Genomic DNA, 22,837 nt, shown 5'->3' with positions numbered 1-22,837 from the left:
AAACACAATACTGAATAAACATTAACTAGATATGTTTGAACTTTGTATCTTGGAATTGGTACTGAGTTGACACTCAGTTATGCATGTCTTCGCCACGGTCTCATTGTTGCACTGTTTGCTAGTATGTAATTGTACCATAAATATGAGTCTGACATAAGATTATTTTCAGTTATCAAGGAGCAGTATATTCAGTGTACTATTAGTAAATTTTATGCCTTTTTTTCCCACAGTATTTGCAAACGCTACATTTGCAGTCATGTGACCTACTTGACATTTTTGGTGGAATCAGCTTCTTCCCATTGGATAAAATGACTTATTTGAAAATCCAGTCCTTTATTAATAGAATGGAGGAAAGCCTGAATATAGTCAAATATACTGCTTTTCTCTATAACGATCAGCTTATCTGGTAGGTACACCCCAAGGCGTGGTATTAAAAGAAGAAATTAAGATAATAAAAACAGCAGTGACTGGATTGATGACAGCTTGTCAAACAGGAACTTGCAGTGGGGAGGATGGGTAGGAAGCATCTTCATAGATATTGTCAAAATAAAGCAGTGATTATTTAAAGCAGAACTAGGGTGATTTGGGTTAAAATTTCCAAGCAGAGGAGTTGAAAACTGGTTGCATGAAAGATGAAAGGCTGGGCACGGTGGCTCACACCTGTAATCTTAGCACTTTGGGAGGCCGAGGCGGGTGAATCACGAGGTCAGGAGTTTGAGACCAGCCTGACCAACATAGTGAAACCCCGTCTCTACTAAAAATACAAAAATTAGCTGGGCATGGTGGCGCATGCCTGTAATCCCAGCTACTCAGGAGGCTGAGGCAGGAGAATCGCTTGAACCCGGGAGGCGGAGGTTGCAGTGCAGTGAGCCGAGATGGCACTGCTGCACCCCAGCCTGGCAACAGAGAGTCTGTCTCCAAAAAAGAGAGAAAATGTTCCTATCAAGTAAGGTTTAGGAATCCTGTTTTTATTTTGGAGTTTTTCTGAAATGATAAATGTGAAAAGCAGAATTTTTATACCTTTTTTTTTTTTTTTTTTTCTTACAGAGATAGGTTGACTGTGTTGCCCAGGCTGGTCTCAAACTCCTGGCCTCAAGCGATCCACCCGTCTCGGCCTCCCAAAGTGCTGGGATTACAGGCATGAGCCATTGCACCTACTTTCTTTTAAAGAAGCTAGATTTCTTTTTGTTAATCCAAGAAATCCAAAGTGTTATATAAACCAGGAAATTACCTGCTATCATGAAACTGTGTCCTGCAGTAGGAACAACGTGGGCACAAGACTCCCCAGCATACATGACCCTTGAGAGCTGGGTAGCAACCAAGGTTGTGCACTTTTGGTCTAGAGTAGGTGGACAGAAGCCATCGAGGCATAGCAGGGAGTGGCCGGCCCTCCTGCAGCTGTTCTGCGACCCTTGAGTTTTATGTTCCCATTGACTACAGCCCGCTTTCTTTTTTTTTTTTTTTTTTTTGGAGACAGAGTCTCACTCTGTTGCCCAGGCTGGACTACAATGGTGCAGTCTTGGCTCACTGCAACCTCCGCCTCCCGAGTTCAAGCGATTCTCCTGCCTCAGCCTCCCAAGTAGCTGGGATTACAGGCACGTGCCACCACACCCGGCTAATTTTTGTATTTTTAGTACAGACGGGGTTTCACCATGTTGGCCAGGCTGGTCTTAAACTCCTGACCTCAGGTGATTCACCTGCATTGGCCTCCCAAAGTGCCGCGATTACAGGTGTGAGCCACCGCACCTGGCCTAGCCCAGTTTCTTAATTAGGGTTGTGGCCATATTTTACTACTATAACGTGAGTTCAGCTAATAGAAAAGGCAAAACTAGTTCCCCTAAAATTTACCTTCCCTGCCAAAATCTTGTAGCTCCATTTTAAGAAGAGAAACAAGTTACTGTAAAGAAATTTGAATCCAGTTAATAAACAACTTGGTGGGTTTCCACATGAACTTTATCTCCTAGGAAGACAACACAAATTACAGGTGAAACCCATCTACTTTTTTTTTGTTTGTTTTTGAGATGGAGTCGCTTTCTGTTGCCCAGGCTAGAGTGCAGTGGCATGATCTTGGCTTGCTGCAACCCCTGCCTCCTGGGTTTAAGCAATTCTCCTGCCTCAGCCTCCCGAGTAGCTGGGATTACAGGTGCTGCACCACAACACCCAGCTAATTTTTTTGTAGAGACGGAGTTTTACCGTGTTGGCCAGGCTGGTCTCAAACTCCTGACCTCAAAGGATCCGCCCACCTCGGCCTCCCAAAGTGCTGGGATTACAGGTGTGAGCCACTGTGCCCGGCCTCTACCTACTTTCTAATTTGACAAATAGTTTATCAGGCAACCTTACGCTATACTGACTCCGCTATAGTTGCTTTCTGTGATACGCACACGATGTTACTAAAGTGAAATACTGCCGTGAAATGTAGGAGATGGGAGGAGAGTTCTGCTTCTGTAGCATCAGGTCTGCAGAGGGAGTGGCTCCTCCACAGATGAAAATGACAGGAAGTGCTTGCAAGTTACACGCATCCACGGTGATAGGGAGATGTAGTGTGAGAAGCCAGAATCCAGCAGCAGTGGCCCATGCCCTTGTTTCCACCAAAAAGAGAAGGGTAGCTGAGATTCCGATCTCTGGGACGGAACACAAGCCCTGCCATGGGTGCAAACTCCTGAGAGTGAGGAAGAGTGAAGGCTTAGAGCAGAGGGTCCTCCAGGAGCTCATTCTGGGAGACCCTGGAGCCAGAGTAACCAGCAGGGTTGGCCCTTGGAAGCCTGGAGTCACAGGACAATCTGGCGCCCAGCTCCAGGGATCCTGTTGGCATTGTCATCTTGGAATAGCATCCGAGGGGTTGAGCAGGGCACAGCTGTGGTGGCTGCACAGAACTGTTCTGTTGTCACCTCCAGTGTGCTCATGGGGAAAGGTCAGTCCCAGGAAGTAGCAACAAAAAGAACCTTCAAGAAAAACAGCATGTTACTCCAGGCGTGAACACTTAACACCTGTCATCCCAGCACTTTGGGAGACTGAGGCGGGAGGATCACCTGAGACCAGGAATTGAAGACCAGCCTGGGCAACATAGTGAAACTGTATCTCTACAAAAAATGCAAAAAAAAAAAAAAATTAGCTGGGCATCGTGGTGTGCACTTAACAGTCCCAACTACAGAGACTACAGAGGTTGAGGCCGGAGAATCACTTGAGCCCGGAAGTTTGAGGTTGCAGTGAGCTATGATGGCACCACTGTACTCGAGCCTGGGTGACAGAACAAGACCCTGTCTAAGAAAAAGAAAAACATCATGTTTTGATGGAATTGCTTATTCCAAAGCTGTTATATTTAAATACCAAGAAAGACTTTTAAGCCAGGCGCGGTGGCACATACGTATAGTCCCAGCTACTGGGGAGGAGGAGGCAGAAGGATCGTTTGAGCCAGGAGTTACCTGGAGACCAGCCTGGACAATATAATGAGGCTCTGTCTCTACCAAAAAGGGGGAAAAAAAAGAATTTGTCACAAGGAGAGTATATATTACCCTTAAGTATTTACTTAGTATATTGTTTTGATTTTTTTTTTGAGGCAGAGTCTTACTTGCTCGGTCGCCCAGGCTAGAGTACAGTGGCGTGATCTCAGCTCACTTCAACCTCCGCCTCCCAGGTTCAAGCGATTCTCATGCCTCAGTCTCCCAAGGAGCTGGGATTAGAGGTGCATGCTATCAGGCCTAGCGAATTTTTATATTTTTTAGCAGAGACGGTGTTTCGCCATGTTGGCCAGGCTGGTGTTGAACCCCTGACATCAGGTGATCTGCTCACCTTGGCTTCCCAAAGTGCTGGGACTACAGGCGTGAGCCGCTGCACCCCGCCACCTTCACATTTCAGTGATCTTGAATAGAAAACCCCCAGATCCAGCCTCATTGTCTGTGTGTCTCCTTTTAAAAAACCGCTTCCAGAGTCTGATGCCTGCTAGTTTCTCTGTGCTTTTTCCACATGCTGGTCCTTCCTGCCTCATTTCAGATCAGATGGTTTGCCTGAAAGCTTGTTTTTCTCCTCCTTTTTCTTTTTTTTTCTTTTTTTCTTTTTTTGAGATGGAGTCTCGCTCCGTCACCCGGGCTGGAGTGCAGTGCCGCAATCTCGGCTTACTGCAAGCTCCGCCTCCCAGGTTCACGCCATTCTCCTGCTACAGCCTCCCGACTAGCTGGGACTACAGGCACCCGCCATGACGCCCGGCTAATTTTTTTGTATTTTTAGTAGAGACGGGGTTTCACTGTGTTAGCCAGGATGATCTCGATCTCCTGACCTTGTGATCCACCCGCCTCGGCCTCCCAAAGTGCTGGGATTACAGGCGTGAGCCACCGCGCCCGGCCTTTTCTCCTCCTTTTTCTACACCGAGATCCAGAGAATTAAAAATCCATGTACATTTCTGAGACCTAGGATCACGTTCCCTGTCTGCAGCACACCCATATTTTCCCAGGGGACTAGGGGAGAGAATGTGGCATTCCCGTGTAACCCAGGAAGCTAAGAGACACCTGTTCCTAAAATGAAACAGTGTGGCTTTGGAGGTTTCCTGCATAATCCTACACAGAGTTCAACCAGAGAGTCCGATCCCTTGTGACTTTTTATCTCAAATGGCATGTAGAATACAGGACTACGTAGGAGTAGCCTTTTGCAGGTCAAGATCAAGTTCCACTGCCTGGACTCAAGTTTAACTCTTTACCTTCCTGAACTTCGCAGTCAGGTGGTGAGCCTCTTGATATAATGTTAAGGGAAAAAAAGCACTGGTAGTCCCAGCTACTCAGGAGGCCGAGGTGGGAGGTTTGCTTGAGCCTAGGAATCGGAGGCTGCAGCAAGCTGTGGTCACACCACTGTAATCCAGCCTGGGTGACAGACGAGACTCATCTATTGAAAAATGAAGAAAGAGGCCAGGCACGGTGGCTCACATATGTAATCCCAGCACTTCAGGAGGCTGAGGCAGGAGCACTGCTTGAGTCCAGGAGTTCAAAACCAGCTTGGCAACGTAGCAAGATCCCCATCTCTACATAAAATACAAAAATTAGCTGATGGTGGTGCACGCCTGTAGTCCCAGCTAGTCCGGAGGCTGAGATGGGAGGACCGCTTGAGCCCTGGAGGCCAAGTCTGCAGTGAGCCATGATCGCACCACTGCACCTGGCCTGGGTGACAGAGCAAGACCTTGTTTCAAAAAAAAAAAATTTTTTTTTAAATAAAAAATGAGCTTTATCCAGGGCTTCAAATTCTTTGGAAAAGTTTGACAAAGTATACCACGTAAATTCAGATTTACCTTAATGCTAAGAATTATGTTTAGGAAAAAGGAAGCTCATTTTGATCTCAGGTAGAAAAATAGATTGCTTTGAGTTTTATGTAGCTTTAGACTTTAAAAAGTTAGAATTTATTCTGTGTTACTAAAAATGACTTAGGAAAAAAAATTAATGAGCTTTATCACAGCAGTGGAAGGGCAAAAGACGATTCGAAACATTTAACCCAGTGCTTTTCTGATGTTGCAGGAGTGGATTAGAACAAGATGACATGAGAATTTTATACAAATACCTTACCACCTCCCTTTTTCCAAGGCATATGGAACCTGAGGTATGATGGGTACCATAGCTGTGCACACTTAACTCACATCCAGGGGCACAGAGAGGGCGGGTGGAGTGAGATGGTGGTGCGTAGGGGCATTTCTGATCGTCACTGATGTATGTTTTGTCTTAGTGTGGTATTTATGTCGCTGTGTATCAAGTAGCACAGAAAACCACATGCAGCTCTCCTCCAGTGTGTAACCTTCAGATGTGATACGGAAAGCATCATCTTGTGTGTGTGTGTGTTGGTTTTTTGTGTGTTTTGTTTTTGTTTGTTTTTTGAGACGGAGTCTCGAACTTTCGCCCGGGATGGAGAGGTTCAAGTGATTCTCCTTGCCTCAGCCTCCCAAGTAGCTGGGATTACAGGCACCCGCCACCACGCCCAGCTAAGTTTTTTGTATTTTTAGTAGAGACAGGTGTCACTATGTTGGCCAGGCTGGTCTCAAACTCCTGACCTCGTGATCTGCCCACCTTGGCCTCCTGAAGTGCTGGGATTACAGGCGTGAGCCACCGCCCTCAGTCCAGAAAGCATGTTTTTAAGAGGGGTGAGTCATTGAGTAGAGGAAAATTGGATTTTATTTTACTTTTAGTTTATATATTTATCTTATTTATTTATTTATCTTATTTATTTATTGAGACAGAGTTTTGTTCTTTTCACCCAGGCTGGAGTGCAATGGTGCAATCTCAGCTCGCTGCAACTTCCGCCTCCTGGATTCAAACAATCCTCCTGCCTCAGGCTCCTGAGTAGCTGAGATGACAGGTGCCTGCCACCATGCCTGGCTAATTTTTGTATTTTTAGTAGAGACGGGGTTTCACCATGTTGGCCAGGCTGGTCTTGAACTCCTGACCTCAGGTGATTGACCCGCCTCAGCCTCCCAACGTGCTGGGATTACAGGCATGAGCCACCACTCCCGGCCAAAAAACTGGATTTTAGATCGGGTTCTAGGAACCTTTCAAATGCCAGTGATCTTTAAAACAATCGACCTGTGTAGTTTTTTCCTCTATCAACAGGAGACCTAATTTTCAGTAGATGTTTTAGTGCCTACCTGGCTTTCCACTCTAGTACTTAATTTCCCGGTTTCCTGCAGAGAACTTTCAAATGATATCACTGTGTTCTCTGCAAAGTATTTTCAGAGCTTAACACACAAAAATCATTTTGGCTCAGTTGAACTCACTCTCTTCGCTTGTTGGTTCCCTCCCTCTTGTCCTTTCTCTCCTCTCTCCAATTTTTTTTTTAGAGACGAGGTCTCACTGTGTTGACTTAGCTGGTCTGAAACTCCTGGGCTCAAGCGGTCCTGCCACCTCAGCCTCCCAAGTAGCTGAGACTACAGGTGTGTGCCACCACACCTGGCTAATTTTTTGTAGAGATGGGATCTTGCCATGTTGCCCAGGCTGGTCTCAAACTCCTGGGCTCAAGTAATCCGCCTGCCTCAGCCTCCCAAAGTGCTGGGATTATAGGCGTGAGCCACCTCACCTGGGCAAAAATTTAAAAACTAGCCAGGTGTGGTCACACGTGCCTATATCAGGAGGCTGAGGTGGGAGGATTGCTTGAGCCTAGGAGTTCGAGGCTGTAGTGAGCCATGGTCATGCTGCACGCATTCCAGCCTGGGCTACAGAACAAGATCCTGTCTCTAAAAGAAAGACAAATGGCATGGAACCAGCTAGTAGATAATGAATGCTGTTTTTCAAAGCTTGGAAAATAAAAAGTCTGATAAGTCATTCTCGCCATTAAATGTATTTGCAGTTAGCAGGAAGGGATTCTCCAATAAGAGCAGAAATGCCAGGAAATCTTCAACACTATGGAAGGTAGGACTTCTGTTCTTTGATTTATGATACTGTGTTTTGTTTTGTTTGTTTGTTTGTTTTTTTGACTCAGAGTCTGGCTCTGTTACCCAGGCTGGAGTGCAGTGGTGCGATCTCGACTCACTGCAACCTCTGCCTCCCAGGCTCAAGTGATTCTCATGCCTCAGCCTCCCGAGTAGCTGGAACTACAGGCACAAGCCACTATGCCTGGCTAATTCATTTTGTATTTTTAGTAGAGACATGGTTTCATCATGTTGGCCAGGCTGATCTTGAACTCCTGACTTCAAGTGATCCACCTGCCTTGGCCTCCCAAAGTGCTGGGATTACAGGTGTGAGCCACCATGCCTAGCCTATTATCTTTTTGGTAAAGATAATATGGACATTGAAATATCTTTGTGCCATCTGATTGACAGTAATCAACAAAGGAAAGTTTATTGTTTCCAATGAGTTAAAACTGACTTTAGCATACCGCCCCCCCCCCCCTTTTTTTTTTTTGAGATGGAGTGTCTCTCTGTCACCCAGGCTGGAGTGTGGAGTGCAGTGGCATGATCTTAGCTTACTGCAGCCTCCGCCTCCTGGGTTCAAGCAATTCCACTGCCTCAGCCTCTTGAGTAGCTGGGATTGCAGGTGCCCACCACCATGCCCAGCTGATTTTTGTATTTTTAGTAGAGACGAGGTTTTGCCATGTTGGCCAGGCTTCTCTTGAACTCCTGACTTCAGGTGATCCGCCCACCTCGGCCTCCCAAAGTGCTGGGATTACAGGCGTGAGCCACCATGCCCGGCCAGCATATTCTGATACGGTGTTTTCCAAATAGCACCTGGCATCAAAAGCAACTGGTGTATATTAAGTAGGAATGTGTTCTGTTTCTAGATTCCTGATTCTAATTCACCTCGTTGAATCAAGTCATGTCTGTTCTTGCTTTTAAGATTTCTTACCGGACCCTTGAACCTTAATGATCCAGATGCAAAATGCAGATTCCCCAAAATTTTTGTAAATACAGATGACACTTATGAAGAGCTCCATTTAATTGTTTATAAGGTAACAACTTTTTTTCCCTCCAGCGTTACTGACTAATACTGAAGTCGATCTTTCTTGCAGGTGTACACGAGTGCGTGTGCAAACCTCTTAAATGTTTCTTAGAAAAGATGTTGGAAGTTCTGATTATGGTAAAACTCAAAATGGGTGTTCTTCCAGAGTAATAAGTTTATTTTCAGCTCCTTTTAAACAGTTTTATTATGAAGGAGGAACTGTTTAAGATTGTGATTCAGAAATGTGTGAAGTCCCGCGTGCTCTCAAGCCAAAGTCTGTCAGAGGTTGGTGCTGCCTGTTCTCGAAATGGCTCCGGATGGGGGCCGTGGCCATGTGTCTGTGCATATGCTGCTTTTGCTCTGATTTTAAAGCTGTGGGCTTGCTAATTCCATAAGGATCGTATTTTGTTGCTGTCAGGACGTCGTCTTGTAAAGATATGTACTCAGGTTGTGTTTCTAATTAAAGGCAGTTTTTGGTTCAAGAAAGAAGACGGAGCATGCACGTGTTTCTCTTCTTTCCTGCCTTGGGCTGTGGAGAAGTTTTCATTTATAAAGGCTCAGAAATGATGCTATGGGGGAACAGGAAGGAGCGGGATGTGTCAGGATGAGGGAGTCCTGTCCCTCTCTGGCAGGTAGACGGGACTTGTAAGCCATGCCTGATAGAGGGCAGTGCCGGAGCAGGCCTGGAATACGAATGGCAACCCTGCACTAAGGCAAGGACCCACAGCCCTGTGGAAGCCCAGAGAAGCTCCTGACTTGGAGGGGGTCACCTGAGGAGTCAGAGTGGGGACTGGGCCTAGAAAGGTGGGGAAGGGAAGTGAAGTGTGGCAGAGAGGCCAGTCAGCCTCCCCTTCCCCCATCCTTGCACAGACAGGCCCACGGCTGAGCATCCATCCCTGGGTGACAACTGAGGGTCTGTTCAGAGAAAGGAAACAGTCTGAAGAGACCCAGAGTGGCTAACGTGGATGTCTGCCCCTGAGAATGAGGCCCTGCTCATTCTTGAATTTCTGTGTCCTAGATGGAACTGAGACCTTCATCCTGCACTCAGAGTGAAGCCTCCATCTCTGGTCAGCCTTCTGGTTCCCTCATTGTTAAATACAGCTGCAAAACAAAACTAGAGGTCTCAAAAGAAAAATGATTCCAAGGACAGACAAGAACTTTAAAAAATTAGTATCCACTAATTAGAAGAGTTGTATCTATTACTATAAAATTGAAATGGGCCAGGTGCAGTCCCAGCACTTTGGGAGGCCAAGGTGGGAGGATCTCTTGAGGCCAGGAGTTGGAGGCCAGCCTAGGCAACACAGTAAGACCCTGTGTCGACAGAAAAATGTTTGAAAATTAGCCAGGCGTGGTAGTGCTCGTATGCAGTCCCAGCTACTCAGGAGGCTGAGGCAGGAGATCCACTTTAGCCCAAGAGCTGGAGGCTGCAGTGCGCTATGATCACACCACTGCATTCTAGCCTGGGTGACAGAGTGAAACCCTGTTTCAAAAATAATGAAACTGGCATCAACAGTCTCATATCCAGCACCAGACATTATGTGACAGTGGAAGAGAGACCTTCAAAGTTCTGAGAGAAAATGAATTTAAGCATAGAGTTCTTTGCCATGCCAAGCTGTCAACCACAGATAAGACAAAAGAAAGACATTAGCCGGGGCGCGATGGCTCACGCCTATAATCCCAACACCGGGAGGCCGAGGTGGGCAGATCACCTGAGGTCTGGAGTTCGAGACCAGCCTGGCCAACATGGGGAAACCCTGTCTCTACTAAAAATACAAAAAAGCCAGGCGTGGTGGTGCACGCCTGTAATCCCAGCTACTCCGGAGGCTGAGGCAGGAGAATCACTTGTACCCAGGAGGTGGTGGTTGCAGTGAGCTGAGCTTACGCCACTGTGCTCCAGTCTGGGCAACAGAGCAAGACTCTGTCTCAGAAAAAAACACGTTAAACATGAAAAGCCTCAAAAAGTTTACCCTCATGCACCCTTCCTCAGGGTGTTACACAGGGTCATCAGTCAGCAGAATAAGTGAGCACACCAAGGAAGAACACTTGGGAATCCAGAACAGTAGTTCTCACTCATGAGATGGTACAAGGAAATCTTGGGGTGATCAGGCTCTTCACGTCTGCTGGCGACGCCCCACCTCCAGCACCTCTGTGACAGAGCAGGAGGTGGAAGGGCTCTAGGGTTCAAGCCGCCAAAATAAAAAGATGTTTTGTTCATCACATGGTGTGCTTGAGAGAGTCAGTTAAAGTTGGGCTGTGATAGGCTGGCAGGGAAGGGGAGATTCCAGGAAGAGCATACAGAAAGATGTGGTCTGAAAAAGCAAACCAAAATGTTGGAGGTGTAATTTAGAGCAGGAATTGGAGTAGGAAGAATGTCCGTTTGTGTATCAGTCGAAAATTCAAGACCTCATCTCAAGAAAAAAATCATTCTCCTTTGAATGACCCAGGTAATGACTGAACTCTCCATAACCCTGGTGTGTAATATGCTGTTGGCTGCATTTCTATTTTTAGAGTCAATCTACAGACATAATTTGGGGTGTGATATGGGATTGTGGCTATGTTAAAGGGTCCTTGTCTCTTTCTTAATGACTTTGAGATACAATGCACGTACCATACAGCTCACCCTCGTACACTTAAAATGTACAGTTCAGTGATTTCTAGTTGCAAAGCTCATGAGTCTCCAAAACCATCCTCACTTCTGACACCCACTGCGAGTTTGGGAGTCCCCATGACCACCTTTAGGGTAAGAGTTTGCTAGAAGTACTACAGGACTCAGAAAAGGCTTTCTACAGCAGTACGCCCGAGCCAAAGGCCATGTGTCCCAAAACCCCCGGGAGGTGCCTGAAACCGGGGACAGTACCAAACCCTTCACATACTGTGTTTTTTCCTGTACATACATGCCTGTGATAATGTTTAATTTATAAATTCAGTACAGTAAGAGATTAATAGCAATAATAAGGCTGGGTGCAGTGGCTCACACCTGTCATCCCAGCACTTTGGGAGGCCGAGGCAGGCAGATCACTTGAGGCCAGGAACTTGAGACCAGCCTGGCCAGAGTGATGAAACCCTGCCTCTACTACAAATACAAAAATTAGCCAGGCATGATGGCATGCACGTGTAATCCCAGTTACTCAGGAGGCTGAGTCAGGAGAATCTCTTGAACCTGGGAGGCAGAGGTTGCAGTGAGCCAAGATTGTGCCACTGCACTCCAGCCTGGACAACAGAGTGAGACCCCATCTCAAAAAAGGTAGTAGTAATCATAATTGGACAATAACAATATGCTGCAATAAAAGTAATGTAAATGTGGCTTGCTTCCCCCTTACCTCAATATTGTATTATGCTGTCCCTCACATAACAGAAACCATGGGAAGCAAAACCAGGGATAAGGAAGAATGACTGCACTCCCAGCTGCGTTTTATTACAGTGGAAGAATACAGGTGAAAATCAGCCCGGGGAAGAGGCGTGTGGGGCAGGGCCCAGGAGCCACCAATGGAAGGACCAGGAGTCCTTCCATTTGCTTTAGGTTGGTTTGATTTTTTGGGTTTTGGTTTTTGGTTTTTTGGTTTTTGTTTGGTTTTTTGACATGGAGTCCCGCTCTGGTGTGAACTTCCGGCTGTCCTCTCCCGTTGGGGTCATGCAGACAGCACAGTGCATGTTTCCCCATCGAGGATGTATGGCCGTCTCTATGGAGTGTTGCCGTCCAGGGAAGCTCACCTGAGCCTCAAGATCCAGAGTTTTTATTGGGGATTGGCCACAGAGACACAGCTGGCCCCAAGTGGCCGGCCTTAGTCTCCAGCCCTCCAGAGGTGGAGCGGGTGCTGTATGGGCCTGGGCTGTAAGGGATATTGGCCTGTAGTTTTGTTTTCTTGTGATATCTTTGGGCAATGCTGGCCTGATAGAATGTGTTGGGAAGTGTTCCCTCCTATTTTTTTGGAAGACAGTGAAGAATCAGTGTTAATTCCTCTTAACATGTTTCATAGAATTCACAGTCAAGCTCTCTGCACCTGGGCTTTTCTTTGTGGGAAGTTTTAAAGTTAACCATTTATGCCTAGTTTATTGGAACGCTAAGCTTGTGGGAGTTATATCCTGCTGAAGGTCATCGCCAAGGTCTCATTTTTCACAAAAGGATGTACAACCTCCAGCATAAATGGGTTAATCTCTTGTTACGGGTTTATTTCGATTTTGTTTCTTTTTCTTTTTTTTTTTTTTTTTTGAGATCTCGCTCTGTTCAGGCTGGAGTGCAGTGGCACAATCTTGGCTCACTGCAACCTCCGCCTCCTGGGTTCAAGTGATTCTCCTGCCTCAGCCTTCTGAGTAGCTGGGATTACAGGCATGTGCCACCACGCCCGGCTAATTTTTTGTATTTTTAGTAGAGACGGGGTTTCACCATGTTGGTCAGCCTGGTCTCGAATTCCTGACCTCATGATCCACCTGCCTCGACCTCCCAAAGTGCTGGAATTGCGTGAGCCACCACGCCCAGCCTGATTTTGTTTCTTCTTGAGTCAGCTTTGGTAGTTTGTGTCTGTCTGGGAATTTGTCAGCTTCAATTTTATTTGATTTGTCGGCACGCGGTTTTTCATGGTGTTGTAGGTGAAGCCGATGCTCCGTTTTTCCTGTAAAGTCAGTAGTGATGTCTCATCTTTCATTCCCGATGTGAGTCTTCTCTCTTTGTTTCTTGCTCTACAGTCTATCTAAAGGTCTTTCATACTTCTGGAATCTTCACAAGAAAAAAGGAAAAGATTTTCAATGTTGATCTTTTCAGAGAACCAACTTCTGGTTTCACTTATTTTCTCTATGATTTTTCTCTGTTGAGTTTGTTTCTGCTCTCATCTTTTATTATTTCCTTCCATTTGTGTTAGGGGTTTGTTTGGCTTTTTTTTTTTTTTTTTGGAGACGGAGTCCCTCTCTGTCTGTCTGCACTCAGTCGCCCAGGCTGGAGTGCAGTGGCACAGTCTCGGCTCACTGCAACCTCTGCCTCCCAGGTTCACACGATTCTCTTGCCTCAGCCTCCTGAGTAGCTGGGATTATAGACGCACACCACCACGCCCGGCTAATTTTTTTGGACTTTTAGTAGAGACGAGGTTTCGCCATGTTAGCCAGGCTGGTCTCAAACTCCTGACCTCAGGTGATCTGCCCACCTCGGCCTCCCAAAGTGCTGGGATTACAGGTGTGAGCCGCCACCCCCGGCCCACTTGCTTTAGGTTTAGTTGACTCCTGTTGTCCAGGATCGTAAGATGAAAGGTCAGGTCACTGATTTGAGATCTTTCTTCTCTTGAGACAGGACCTTGCTCTCGGAAGTGGGAAGAGGTACTGGGGCAGGTGGGAATGTGAATTCAGGAGCGGAGGCCTGCGGCTGGTGGAAGGCGGCCAGCAGAGGAAATAGAATGGCTATAAACCATAGAGGAGGAGGGGGGAAGGCAGATGAGGGGTCACACCCGTCATGACATGAGCAGGAAGTCAGTATAATGTCCAAAGGAGGATATGTTAAAGAGTCAGGAGAACGCTGTTTCTAATAACAGTGTAAAGTGGTTGCCGGGGAGGAGGCTCAGGGAAGGAAGTCTGTGGCTTTCATCATCAGGCTGATGTTCCACTGAGCCTTTTTTTTTTTTTTTTTGAGACGGAGTCTTTCTCTGTCCCCCAGGCTGGAGTGCAGTGGCGCGATCTCGGCTCACTGCAAGCTCCGCCTCCCGGGTTCACGCCATTCTCCTGCCTCAGCCTCCCGAGTAGCTGGGACTACAGGCGCCCGCCAACACGCCCGGCTAATTTTTTGTATTTTTAGTAGAGACGGGGTTTCACCGTGTTAGCCAGGATGGTCTCGATCTCCTGACCTCGTGATCCGCCCGCCTCGGCCTCCCAAAGTGCTGGGATTACAGGCTTGAGCCACCGCGCCCGGCCTCACTGAGCCTTTTTTAACCATACGTTGCTTTGATAAATTTTAAACACTTTTGGTTATCTGTGGTCCTGGTGGTTGTAGGTTGCTATGTCTAATGTCATAACTGCAATTATTTGCTATAATAAAGTGAGACAGGATGATATCCATTTGCTGTCTTTGTAAACTTGTGTCAGTGGAAATCATCCCAGAGTAATGGACAGTTTCTGCCAATTCTCCATTCTCTCTGGACTATACACAGAGAGACTAGAACAGTAAACCCCTAAGTCCCCATCACACAAGTGAATAAGATTCTGGTCTTCGTTGCTTCTCCATGTTGTGTTGTTGGGTTTGCAAGAGCATTTTAAATCATCACGTCAGTCACGAACACTTCCCTGTGCCTCTCTGATGAGGACGTCCGTGGTAACCTCCCCGCTGGCGCCGTCACACCTGACAAGGTGAACAGCACTCCCCTCGCGTCATGGAATGGGCAGTCTGTGTCCAGATGGCTCTAGGTGACCAAAAAGCCTCTTTTTACAGTTGATTTGTCCCCATTGATTTGAGGAGTCATTAAGAAATAATTATTAGTCATTAATAACAGATCGTTATTATATGAAAGTCTCCTTTTTTCCACCATTTCATAACCTCTGGTTTGTTCTGTCTTCCCAGGCCATGAGTGCGGCTGTGTGCTTTATGATCGACGGTGGGTACGCGCCTTTGTCTGATTTCAGCCTGACTAAGCTTTTTGTACTTTGCTGCGTCCTATTCTTAAATGATAAATATGTTTTGGGGGTTTCAGTTGTTTGGGGGTGTTTTTTTTGGTTGGAGACAGGGTTTCACTCTTGGAGTGTAGTGGCACGATCATAGCTCACTGTAGCCTCGACCTCCTGGGTTCAAGTGATCTTCCCACCTTGGCCTCCTAAGTCGCTGGGACTGCCAGCACACACCGCCGTACCCAGCTAATGTTTTTGTTGTTGTTGTTTGTTTAGACAGGGTCTCACTATGTTGCCCGGGCTGGTGTCAAACTCCTGGGCTCAAGCGATCCCCCCACCTTAGCCTCCCAAAGTGCTGGGATTTCGGGCGTGAGCCCCCACACCCAGCCCATTAAATGATAAATGTGTTGTCATAAGCAATGTGGAGGCAAAGAGAGGAGCCCTGTTCCCCATCTGGGACCGCCCCCCCCCCCGTCTCCTTAACTAGCCATTGCTCATATTTTTTAAGTCCTAGTTTTCCCGCCTGTCAGCAGTAGAATGTGGGCATCTTTCTGTGCCCCGCTGACTGCGAGCTGCAGACAGCAGTGGTACCTCTCTCGGGGGCGGGGAGCTCTGAGGATTGAATGAGGTCATGTCTGTGAAGCACCAAACAGCACCTGGCCCATGAGTGCTATGTAATGTTTGTTAAATAAACATACGACCTTCTGAGGTCTTTCTGGGGTAGGCAACTGTTTACCACCCCACAGGGTGTGCCTCAGTCAACTTTTCACAGTGAGATAGGTCTTCACCTTTTTTCCATCTAAAATGTAACCGGTTTTCTATCTTCTGTTTCTCTTCTATTTGAGGAGCAGAAGGGGGCCTGAGCATTCATTGTTTGCTTCCCCAGATCAGTGAAGTTTTCGTTTGAATACTGTTGTTCAGCATCGGACAGTAAAATGCATCTTACTGGTATTTTTTGTCATGACTTGCCAGCCTCTATCCAGCCAACGTTGGATTTTTGCCGAAGACTGGATGGCATCGTTGGGCCCCAGCTCACAGTGCTGGCCTCTGACATCTGTGAGCAGTTTAACATCAACAAGAGGATGTCTGGGTCTGTACTTTGCTTTCTGTTCACTTTCAGGCATTGAACGGCTTTTGAAATACACGTAGTTTTTACTTAACAAACGTGGGTGGTATTAACAGTCCTGTGTTCTCGTGGACTGTAGAGGACGGTGCTACGTGCCATTCGGGCCTCTGTCTGAAAGGGTCCTGGGGAAGTCGACCTGAGTGTTTCTGCCCCACGATGGCAGCTGGGGCTGGGTCTTCTGTTAAATACCTTCCCTCAGCTCCCCCCTGAATGGAACGTCCCATTTCACTAGCCCAGATTGTTATGTTCACGTGGACAGTAGTCATCGGCGTGGTCTTGGTGTGCACAGACTGAAAGCGTTTTGCCTCTTGTGTGAAAATGTGTAGGGGAAGCTGGCTGGGATGTGGGGCACTGGGCCTGGGTACTCAGTCTGGCGGCCTGAAGCGTCTACACTGAGTGGGAGAGGCGGGATTCACTCCTCCAACTCTAGACACTGAAACGTCCTTGAATTCTTTCTCCCTGGTTTTTTTTTTTTTTTTGAGACAAAGTCTCACTCTGTCGCCCAGGCTGGAGTGTGCAGTGGCCTGGTCTTGGCTCACTGCAGCCTCCGCCTCCCAGGCTCAAGCAATTCTCATGCCTCATCCTCTTGAGTAGCTGAGATTACAGGCGTGCACCACCATGCCCGGCAACTTTTTGTATTTTTAGTAGAGACGGGGTTTCACTATGTTGGCCTTGAACTCCTGACCTCAAGTGATCCACCTGCCTCAGCCTCCCAAAGTGCTGAGATCACACATGTGAGCCGCCGCGCCCAGCCATCCCTATCTTTGCTCAATATGAAATCGTTATTATAAAGTGAAAGCGAGGAGCTGGAAAGCACTTTGTGAATTGAAGTCCTGCTTTTAAATGGGCTCTCTACACTTTGAGAAGTTACTAAAATGCTGGGAATTCCTGCCGACGCTCATGCTCTTAATGTTCATAGGTTATTTTTTGGGTTTTTTTTTTTCTTTTGAGACAGAGTCTTGCTCAGTCGCCCAGGCTGGAGTGTGCAATGGCCTGATCTCAGCTCACTGCAACCTCCGCCTCCTAGGTTCAAGCGATTCTCCTGCCTCAGCCTCCTGAGTAGCTGGGTGCCATCATGCCTGGTTAATTTTTGTAGAGATGGGGTTTTACCATGTTGGTCAGGCTGGTCTCGAACTCCTGACCTCGTGATCTGCCCACCTCGGCCTCCCAAAGTGCTGGGATTACAGGCATGAGCCACGGTGCCTGGCCCATGTTATTTCTGTATTGTCTTGTATAAGCATGGGCCTCTAAGAGTGCAGAAGCGAGCAAAGGTGAAAGCACCTCTAGATTTTGTACAACAGTGTGTGGATTACTGCTGTGAACAGCTTACATCTTTGTTGGGTTTTTATTTTTTTGAGACAGAGTTTCGCTCTTTCAGCCAGGCTGGAGTGCAGTGGCATAATCTCAGCTCACTGCAACCTCCAGCCCCTGAGTTCAAGCAATTTTCCTGCCTCAGCCTCCCGAGTAGCTAGGACTATAGGCGCGTGCCACCACAGCCAGCTAATTTTTGTATTTTTAGTAGAGACAGGGTTTTGCCATGTTGGCCAGGCTGGTCTTGAACTCCTGACCTCAGGTGATCCACCCACCTTGGCCTCCCAAAGTGCTGGGATTACAGGCATGAGCCACCATGCCCAGTCAACAACTTACATCTTGACAGTACTGCTGAATCATTGAATCCTTTGGCCATGAAAATGCCAGGTTTTCCTTTGTGAAGGAGGCAAAAGTGAGTTAAATCGGTTTGGATCACACAGGTTATCAACTAACAGATGGAAAGTGACAAAGTGTAGTGACCATAGAGAACGTGTCACCTGTTTTTGTTTTTTTGTGGGTTTGTTTTTGGAGACAGGGTCTCCTGCTGTCGCCCAGGCTGGAGTGCAGTGGCACAATCATGGCTCACTGCAGCCTTGACCTCCCAGGCTTTAAGTGATCCTCCCACCTCAGCCTCCCCGGGAGCTGGGACTACAGGTGTGTGCCACCACACCTGGCTCATTTTTGTATTTTTGGTAGAGACGAGGTTTCGCCATGTTGCCCAGGCTGGTCTTGAACTACTGGGCTCAGGCAGTCCTCCCTCCTTGGCCTCCCCAAGTGCTGGGATTACAGGCATGAGTCACTGCTCCTGGCCCCACACAGTGTTTTGAGGATAGAAGCTTACACCCGATTTAAGTTTGTTGTCTACCCAGACAACTACATTTGCAACTTTTTCCAACAGTTTTTCTTGTTATACTTTCCTTAGCCTTAGGGACCTACTGAAAACAAGCTCTGGTTTTATAAGAAGTTTCTTTACATGTTCCTGGAAACTTAATCCTCCACGTTCTTTCTTTGCCTGGATGTAGAGTATTTCAGTAGCACCCCACTTGTCCAGAGGTCGGATTTCCGGCGCCCCCAGCCCTCCAGAACATGGCTGCTAACCCCGAAGTAAGCAGAGGAGGCTTCTGAGCCCAGGGGCGGGGCTGTGCTCAGGCTCCATCCCAGGCCCCAGGGTGGACACTGAGGGTGCAGTGAGGGGAGGGGAGGGGCCCCGGGAGTGGTGAGGCCCAGCTTTTCCCACTAGATACCCGAGGAGGTCACAGACTCTGACCTGGGAGGCAGTGTCATAGCACTGCCTAGTCAGGTTAAGAAATAAAAAGGTATATCCCATTTAAACTGTTCATTAGACTGCAGTGGAAAAGGCGACTACATTTTACAGTGATTTCCACTGGGGATGATATGAGGAAAAGCTTTGTTACATACATACTGTCGTAGGCTTCGGTCATGAGGCAGGTTAATTTCCACGGGACACTCATTCCCCGCACTGGGGGAGGAACGAGATGTTACTCTCCTCAAGCAGGGGTCGGCAGACTTTTACGGTAAAGGACCAAATAAGAAGTATTTCAGGTGTCACGGGCTGTATGTAGTTATATGTGTTACAACTACTCAACTATCATTTTGGCGGGAAAGCAGACAGACAACACATGAACGTGTGGCAGTGGCGATGTTCCCGTGAAACTTGTTTAGAAAAAAGAGGGCCAGGGCCAGGCACGGGGGCTCACACCTGTAATCCCGGCACTTTGGGAGGCCGAGGCGGGCGGATCACAAGGTCAGGAGATCGAGACCATCCTGGCCAACATGGTGAAACCCCGTCTCTACTAAAAATACAAAAATTAGCTGGGCATGGTGGCAGGCACCTGTAATCCCAGCTACTCAGGAGGCTGGGGCCGGAGAATCACTGAAACCAGGGAGGCGGAGGTTGCAGTGAGCCGAGATCATGTCACTGCACTCCAGCCTGGGTGACAGTGAGACTCCCATCTCAAAAAAAATTTTAAAAATCTAGTTTATCCGGCTGGAGTGTTTGTTAGTGTCTTCGTGACATGTTTTCACAGGTCTGACAAAGAACCCCAGTTTAAGTTTATCTACTTCAACCACATGAATCTCGCCGAGAAGAGCACAGTTCACATGAGAAAAACGCCCAGTGTGTCGCTCACTTCCGTGCACCCGGATTTAATGAAGATTCTCGGCGACATCAACAGTGACTTTACCAGGTGATTCCAGCCACTTCTCCAATCAGGCGTCCCCCTTCTAAGAAGAGAAAAGACACAGAAAGTCCCTTCAAAGCCAAATGACCCAGAGCCCTGTCCACGGGGTTCAGGCGTCAACCACCTTCATGGGCGGCACTTCCAAACAGACCCGGGAGCCCTGCAGTCACCGGTTCCCTCGCGTGGGACTCCCTGAGCCTTTTAAATGCCACGTGCACCTGTTCCATTTCCTGTTCTTGTTTTGGAATGCCGATTTTCACGGTCTGGCTGTATGAATAACGAACTATTGCATTTTGAAACTCGTCTTGCAGAGTGGATGAAGACGAGGAGATCATCGTGAAGGCCATGAGTGATTACTGGGTTGTTGGAAAGAAGTCTGATCGGCGGGAGCTCTATGTCATTTTGAATCAAAAAAATGCAAACCTGATTGAAGTAAATGGTGAGTAGGATTTGGTATTTCAGGAGAATTTTAATGCTGCTGATACTGAAAAGTTGTGTTTTCACTGCATTAAGAAACATGGTTAAAAAATAGAAAGATAAATAGAACAAATCATGACTGTTGAGATTCTAAGCAGGTGCCTCTGCTCAACATTTGCTCTGTTTTCTGTACCTTGGAAAACTGTGACAAGACTTTCCTATAGCACAGGAAACTTGGCAATGACGAAAAGAAAATTATTTTCTACCACGCTAAAAAAAAAAAAAAAAAGATGACTTTACTGTGTATTAAGAAATGTCCCTTTTTTTAGAGACAGGATCTCACTTTGTCACACAGGCTGGAGTGCAGTGGTGCAATCATAGCTCACCACAGCCCCCAACTCCTAGGCTCAAGCAGTCCTCCCACCTCAGCCTCTCGAGTAGCTGAGACCACAGGCATGTATCACCAAGGCATGTGGCACCGTACCCAGCTAATTTCTTTTTTTTTTTGAGACGGAGTCTTGCTCTGTTGCCCAGGCTGGGCTCAAACTCCAGGCTTCAAGCGATCCTCTGGCCTCCCAAAGAGCTGGGATTACAGGCGTGAGTCACCTTGCCCAGGCCAAAATGTCCTTTAATATCCTATGATAGAAACATACCTTTTGTAGGGAGAAGCTGCCAGGTTCACACAGACATTTACAACTATCCCTCTGTACACTGGCAGAATAAGGCAGACATTTTCTCCTGCCAAAGCGGCCAACCTTGCCCACTGCACGGGGTGACCCAGCAGCTGCTCTGACAGCTCCGTTGCCCTGGAGAGAGGGGACCTCACCTCGGCAGAGCCGCCCCCTCGGAAGATGCCCCACATGTACACTGTGGAAATTCAATGTAAGCGTTTTTTTCCCCTTGTATCTTCTCGGGCATACTATATTTTTCTCTTTATTATTAATAATTGTATTAGTAATTGTGTGCATTAGAAACATCAGTTAATACAAGCCTGATCTAAACTGTGAATTTGGTAAGATCAAAATCCTGACATCTCTGCAGAGCCCTTGGTCTGCAGCTCAAGATTGCTGTCTGTTTCTTTGTTCCCTCAGTTCTCCCAGTATGCCAGCATCGCCAGCCTTGTGCTTCTAACCCCCTCCCCTGGGTGTCCCGGGCACTTTGCAGTTTCTCAGGCCCCGGGCGGGCAGCAGTGTTGATATGCTCAAAACTCAAAACTACTGAGGCCTGGTAGCTTTCCTAGGTGGTTGTTTTTCCCCTCTTAACATTTCTTGGCTGAGCACAGTGGTTCATGCCTGTAATCCCAGCACTTTGGGAGGCCAAGGTGGGCAGATCACCTGAGGTTAGGAGTTCCGAGACCAGCCTGGCCAACATGGCGAAACAAAAATTAACCAGGCGTGCTGGTGTGCACCTGTAGTCCCAGCTACTCGGGAGGCGGAGGCTGCAGTGAGCCAAGATCACATCACTACACTCCAGCCTGGGTGACAGAGCAAGACTCTGTCTTAAAAAATAAATAAATAAAAATAAATAAAAAAATTCTTGCCTAGTCTTCTGGGATTTAAGGTCAGAATCAATGCAAATATCTCTTCCTAATTTTACCCACAAAGAATTTAAGTAAATATCATGTAACCTTTTAAGTGAGTGCCTCTTCCTTCCTCACTGTTGTCTGTCCTTTTTGCAGAAGAGGTCAAGAAACTTTGTGCAACGCAGTTCAACAACATCTTCTTCTTGGATTGACTGATGATGGCTCACCGAAAGCGCATTTAAAAAACGCTCGGCAAACATTTGGTCATGTGCAAGTTAGTGCTCAGGTGACGGACTGCATTCAGGACAAGGGCAAAGCAATACTTGCTTTGAAGAATCACATTTCTACTCGGTCTGCTGATCTCCCGAGGGTTTTAGATTTTAAATATTTATGTGGAATTAATTAAAGGTAGTTGGCTATATCGCTATCATTCCATTCTTTTGACATCATGTGAATATTTTACTGGAAAATAAGACTAATTAATAAATTGTTAAAGTTTTTAAAATTCTGGTTTTGTGTTGAGTCTCTCTCCTGCTGCCTTTGTGTAGATTACACTGGCCACCAGGTCCGTGACCCAGGCTGGAATGCTATGTCTCACTGCAGCCTCAACCTCCTGGGCTCAAGCAATCCTCCCAACCTGAGCCTCCCAGGAAGCTAGAACCACAGGTACACACCACCCACGGTCAGCTGATGTTTTAATTTTGCAGAGACAGGGTCTCACTATGTTGCCCAGGCTGGTCTCGAACTCCCGTAATCCAGCCATGTAGGAAACCTGAGATGCAGTGGGCCAGGCGCTACTTTAAAACACTGAGACGAGTACAGTGCTAAGAATTGTAATGCTCAGGAAATCTTACAGCACGTGCCGTCCTAAGCCTGCATGTGTGTCCTTGTGGCTCGCTTTTTCTTCTTGCTGGTGATGGCCTTGCTGGACAGGGACACGGTCACATCCTCCTTAGGAGGGTCCAGTATGAGGTGAGAGGATGACACGTCCGCCGGCTCCTTGATCACCATGATGTCCCCCTCATAGTCATGTCTCTTGGCTTCTTCCTCTCTCAAGATGAAGATATTCAGCCTAAAAGCAAACATGAGAAGGTGGTAGCTTTTTTTTTTATCCCCCTCAAAACTGCAAAACCAGTTTTATGCTATTTATAGTATACAGCCCTTCATACTTGCATTTCAACAGCATGTGTAAACAAAACTGTAAGTTGCTACACTTTGCCTGAAATAACTGATGCCATGTCGACACAGTCCAAAATAAACTTTTCGTCTATCCATGAAAAGA

General features: G+C 47.1%; 2 protein-coding genes across 4 annotated transcripts in view; one reads left to right on the top strand and one right to left on the bottom strand.

The window, feature by feature from the left end:
• CCZ1 (CCZ1 homolog, vacuolar protein trafficking and biogenesis associated) overlaps positions 1 to 22,060 on the top strand; it is a 26,110-nt gene extending 4,050 nt beyond the window's left edge. The window contains exons 6-14 of one of the 3 annotated variants that reach the window (XR_009214535.1): positions 231 to 406; positions 5,496 to 5,577; positions 7,312 to 7,373; positions 8,298 to 8,409; positions 11,755 to 11,833; positions 14,935 to 14,972; positions 15,951 to 16,068; positions 19,464 to 19,622; positions 19,928 to 20,055. Coding sequence is in view for 2 of the 3 variants with exons in the window: in XM_032755865.2 (XP_032611756.1) it covers positions 231 to 406; positions 5,496 to 5,577; positions 7,312 to 7,373; positions 8,298 to 8,409; positions 14,935 to 14,972; positions 15,865 to 16,068; positions 19,464 to 19,622; positions 19,928 to 20,055; positions 21,712 to 21,767 (1,017 nt within the window). In the remaining variant the exon portion in view is untranslated. Of the gene's footprint in view, positions 1 to 230; positions 407 to 5,495; positions 5,578 to 7,311; positions 7,374 to 8,297; positions 8,410 to 11,754; positions 11,834 to 14,934; positions 14,973 to 15,864; positions 16,069 to 19,463; positions 19,623 to 19,927; positions 20,056 to 21,711 lie in introns of those variants that run through there. The other 2 variants (XM_032755865.2, XM_032755868.2) reach the window with 2 other exon arrangements.
• Positions 22,061 to 22,372: 312 nt separating this feature from the next.
• Positions 22,373 to 22,837, bottom strand: part of LOC116810853 (radial spoke head 10 homolog B-like) — a 41,167-nt gene continuing 40,702 nt past the window's right edge. Inside the window, 1 exon segment of the mRNA XM_058442813.1 lies at positions 22,373 to 22,627. Within this exon segment, the coding sequence (XP_058298796.1) occupies positions 22,423 to 22,627 (205 nt within the window). The 3' untranslated portion in view covers positions 22,373 to 22,422.

Source organism: Hylobates moloch, unplaced genomic scaffold (genome assembly GCF_009828535.3).
Source record: "Hylobates moloch isolate HMO894 unplaced genomic scaffold, HMol_V3 SCAFFOLD_1, whole genome shotgun sequence".
NCBI classification, from domain to species: Eukaryota; Metazoa; Chordata; class Mammalia; order Primates; family Hylobatidae; genus Hylobates; species Hylobates moloch.
This window is presented reverse-complemented; position numbering and strand designations above follow the sequence as displayed.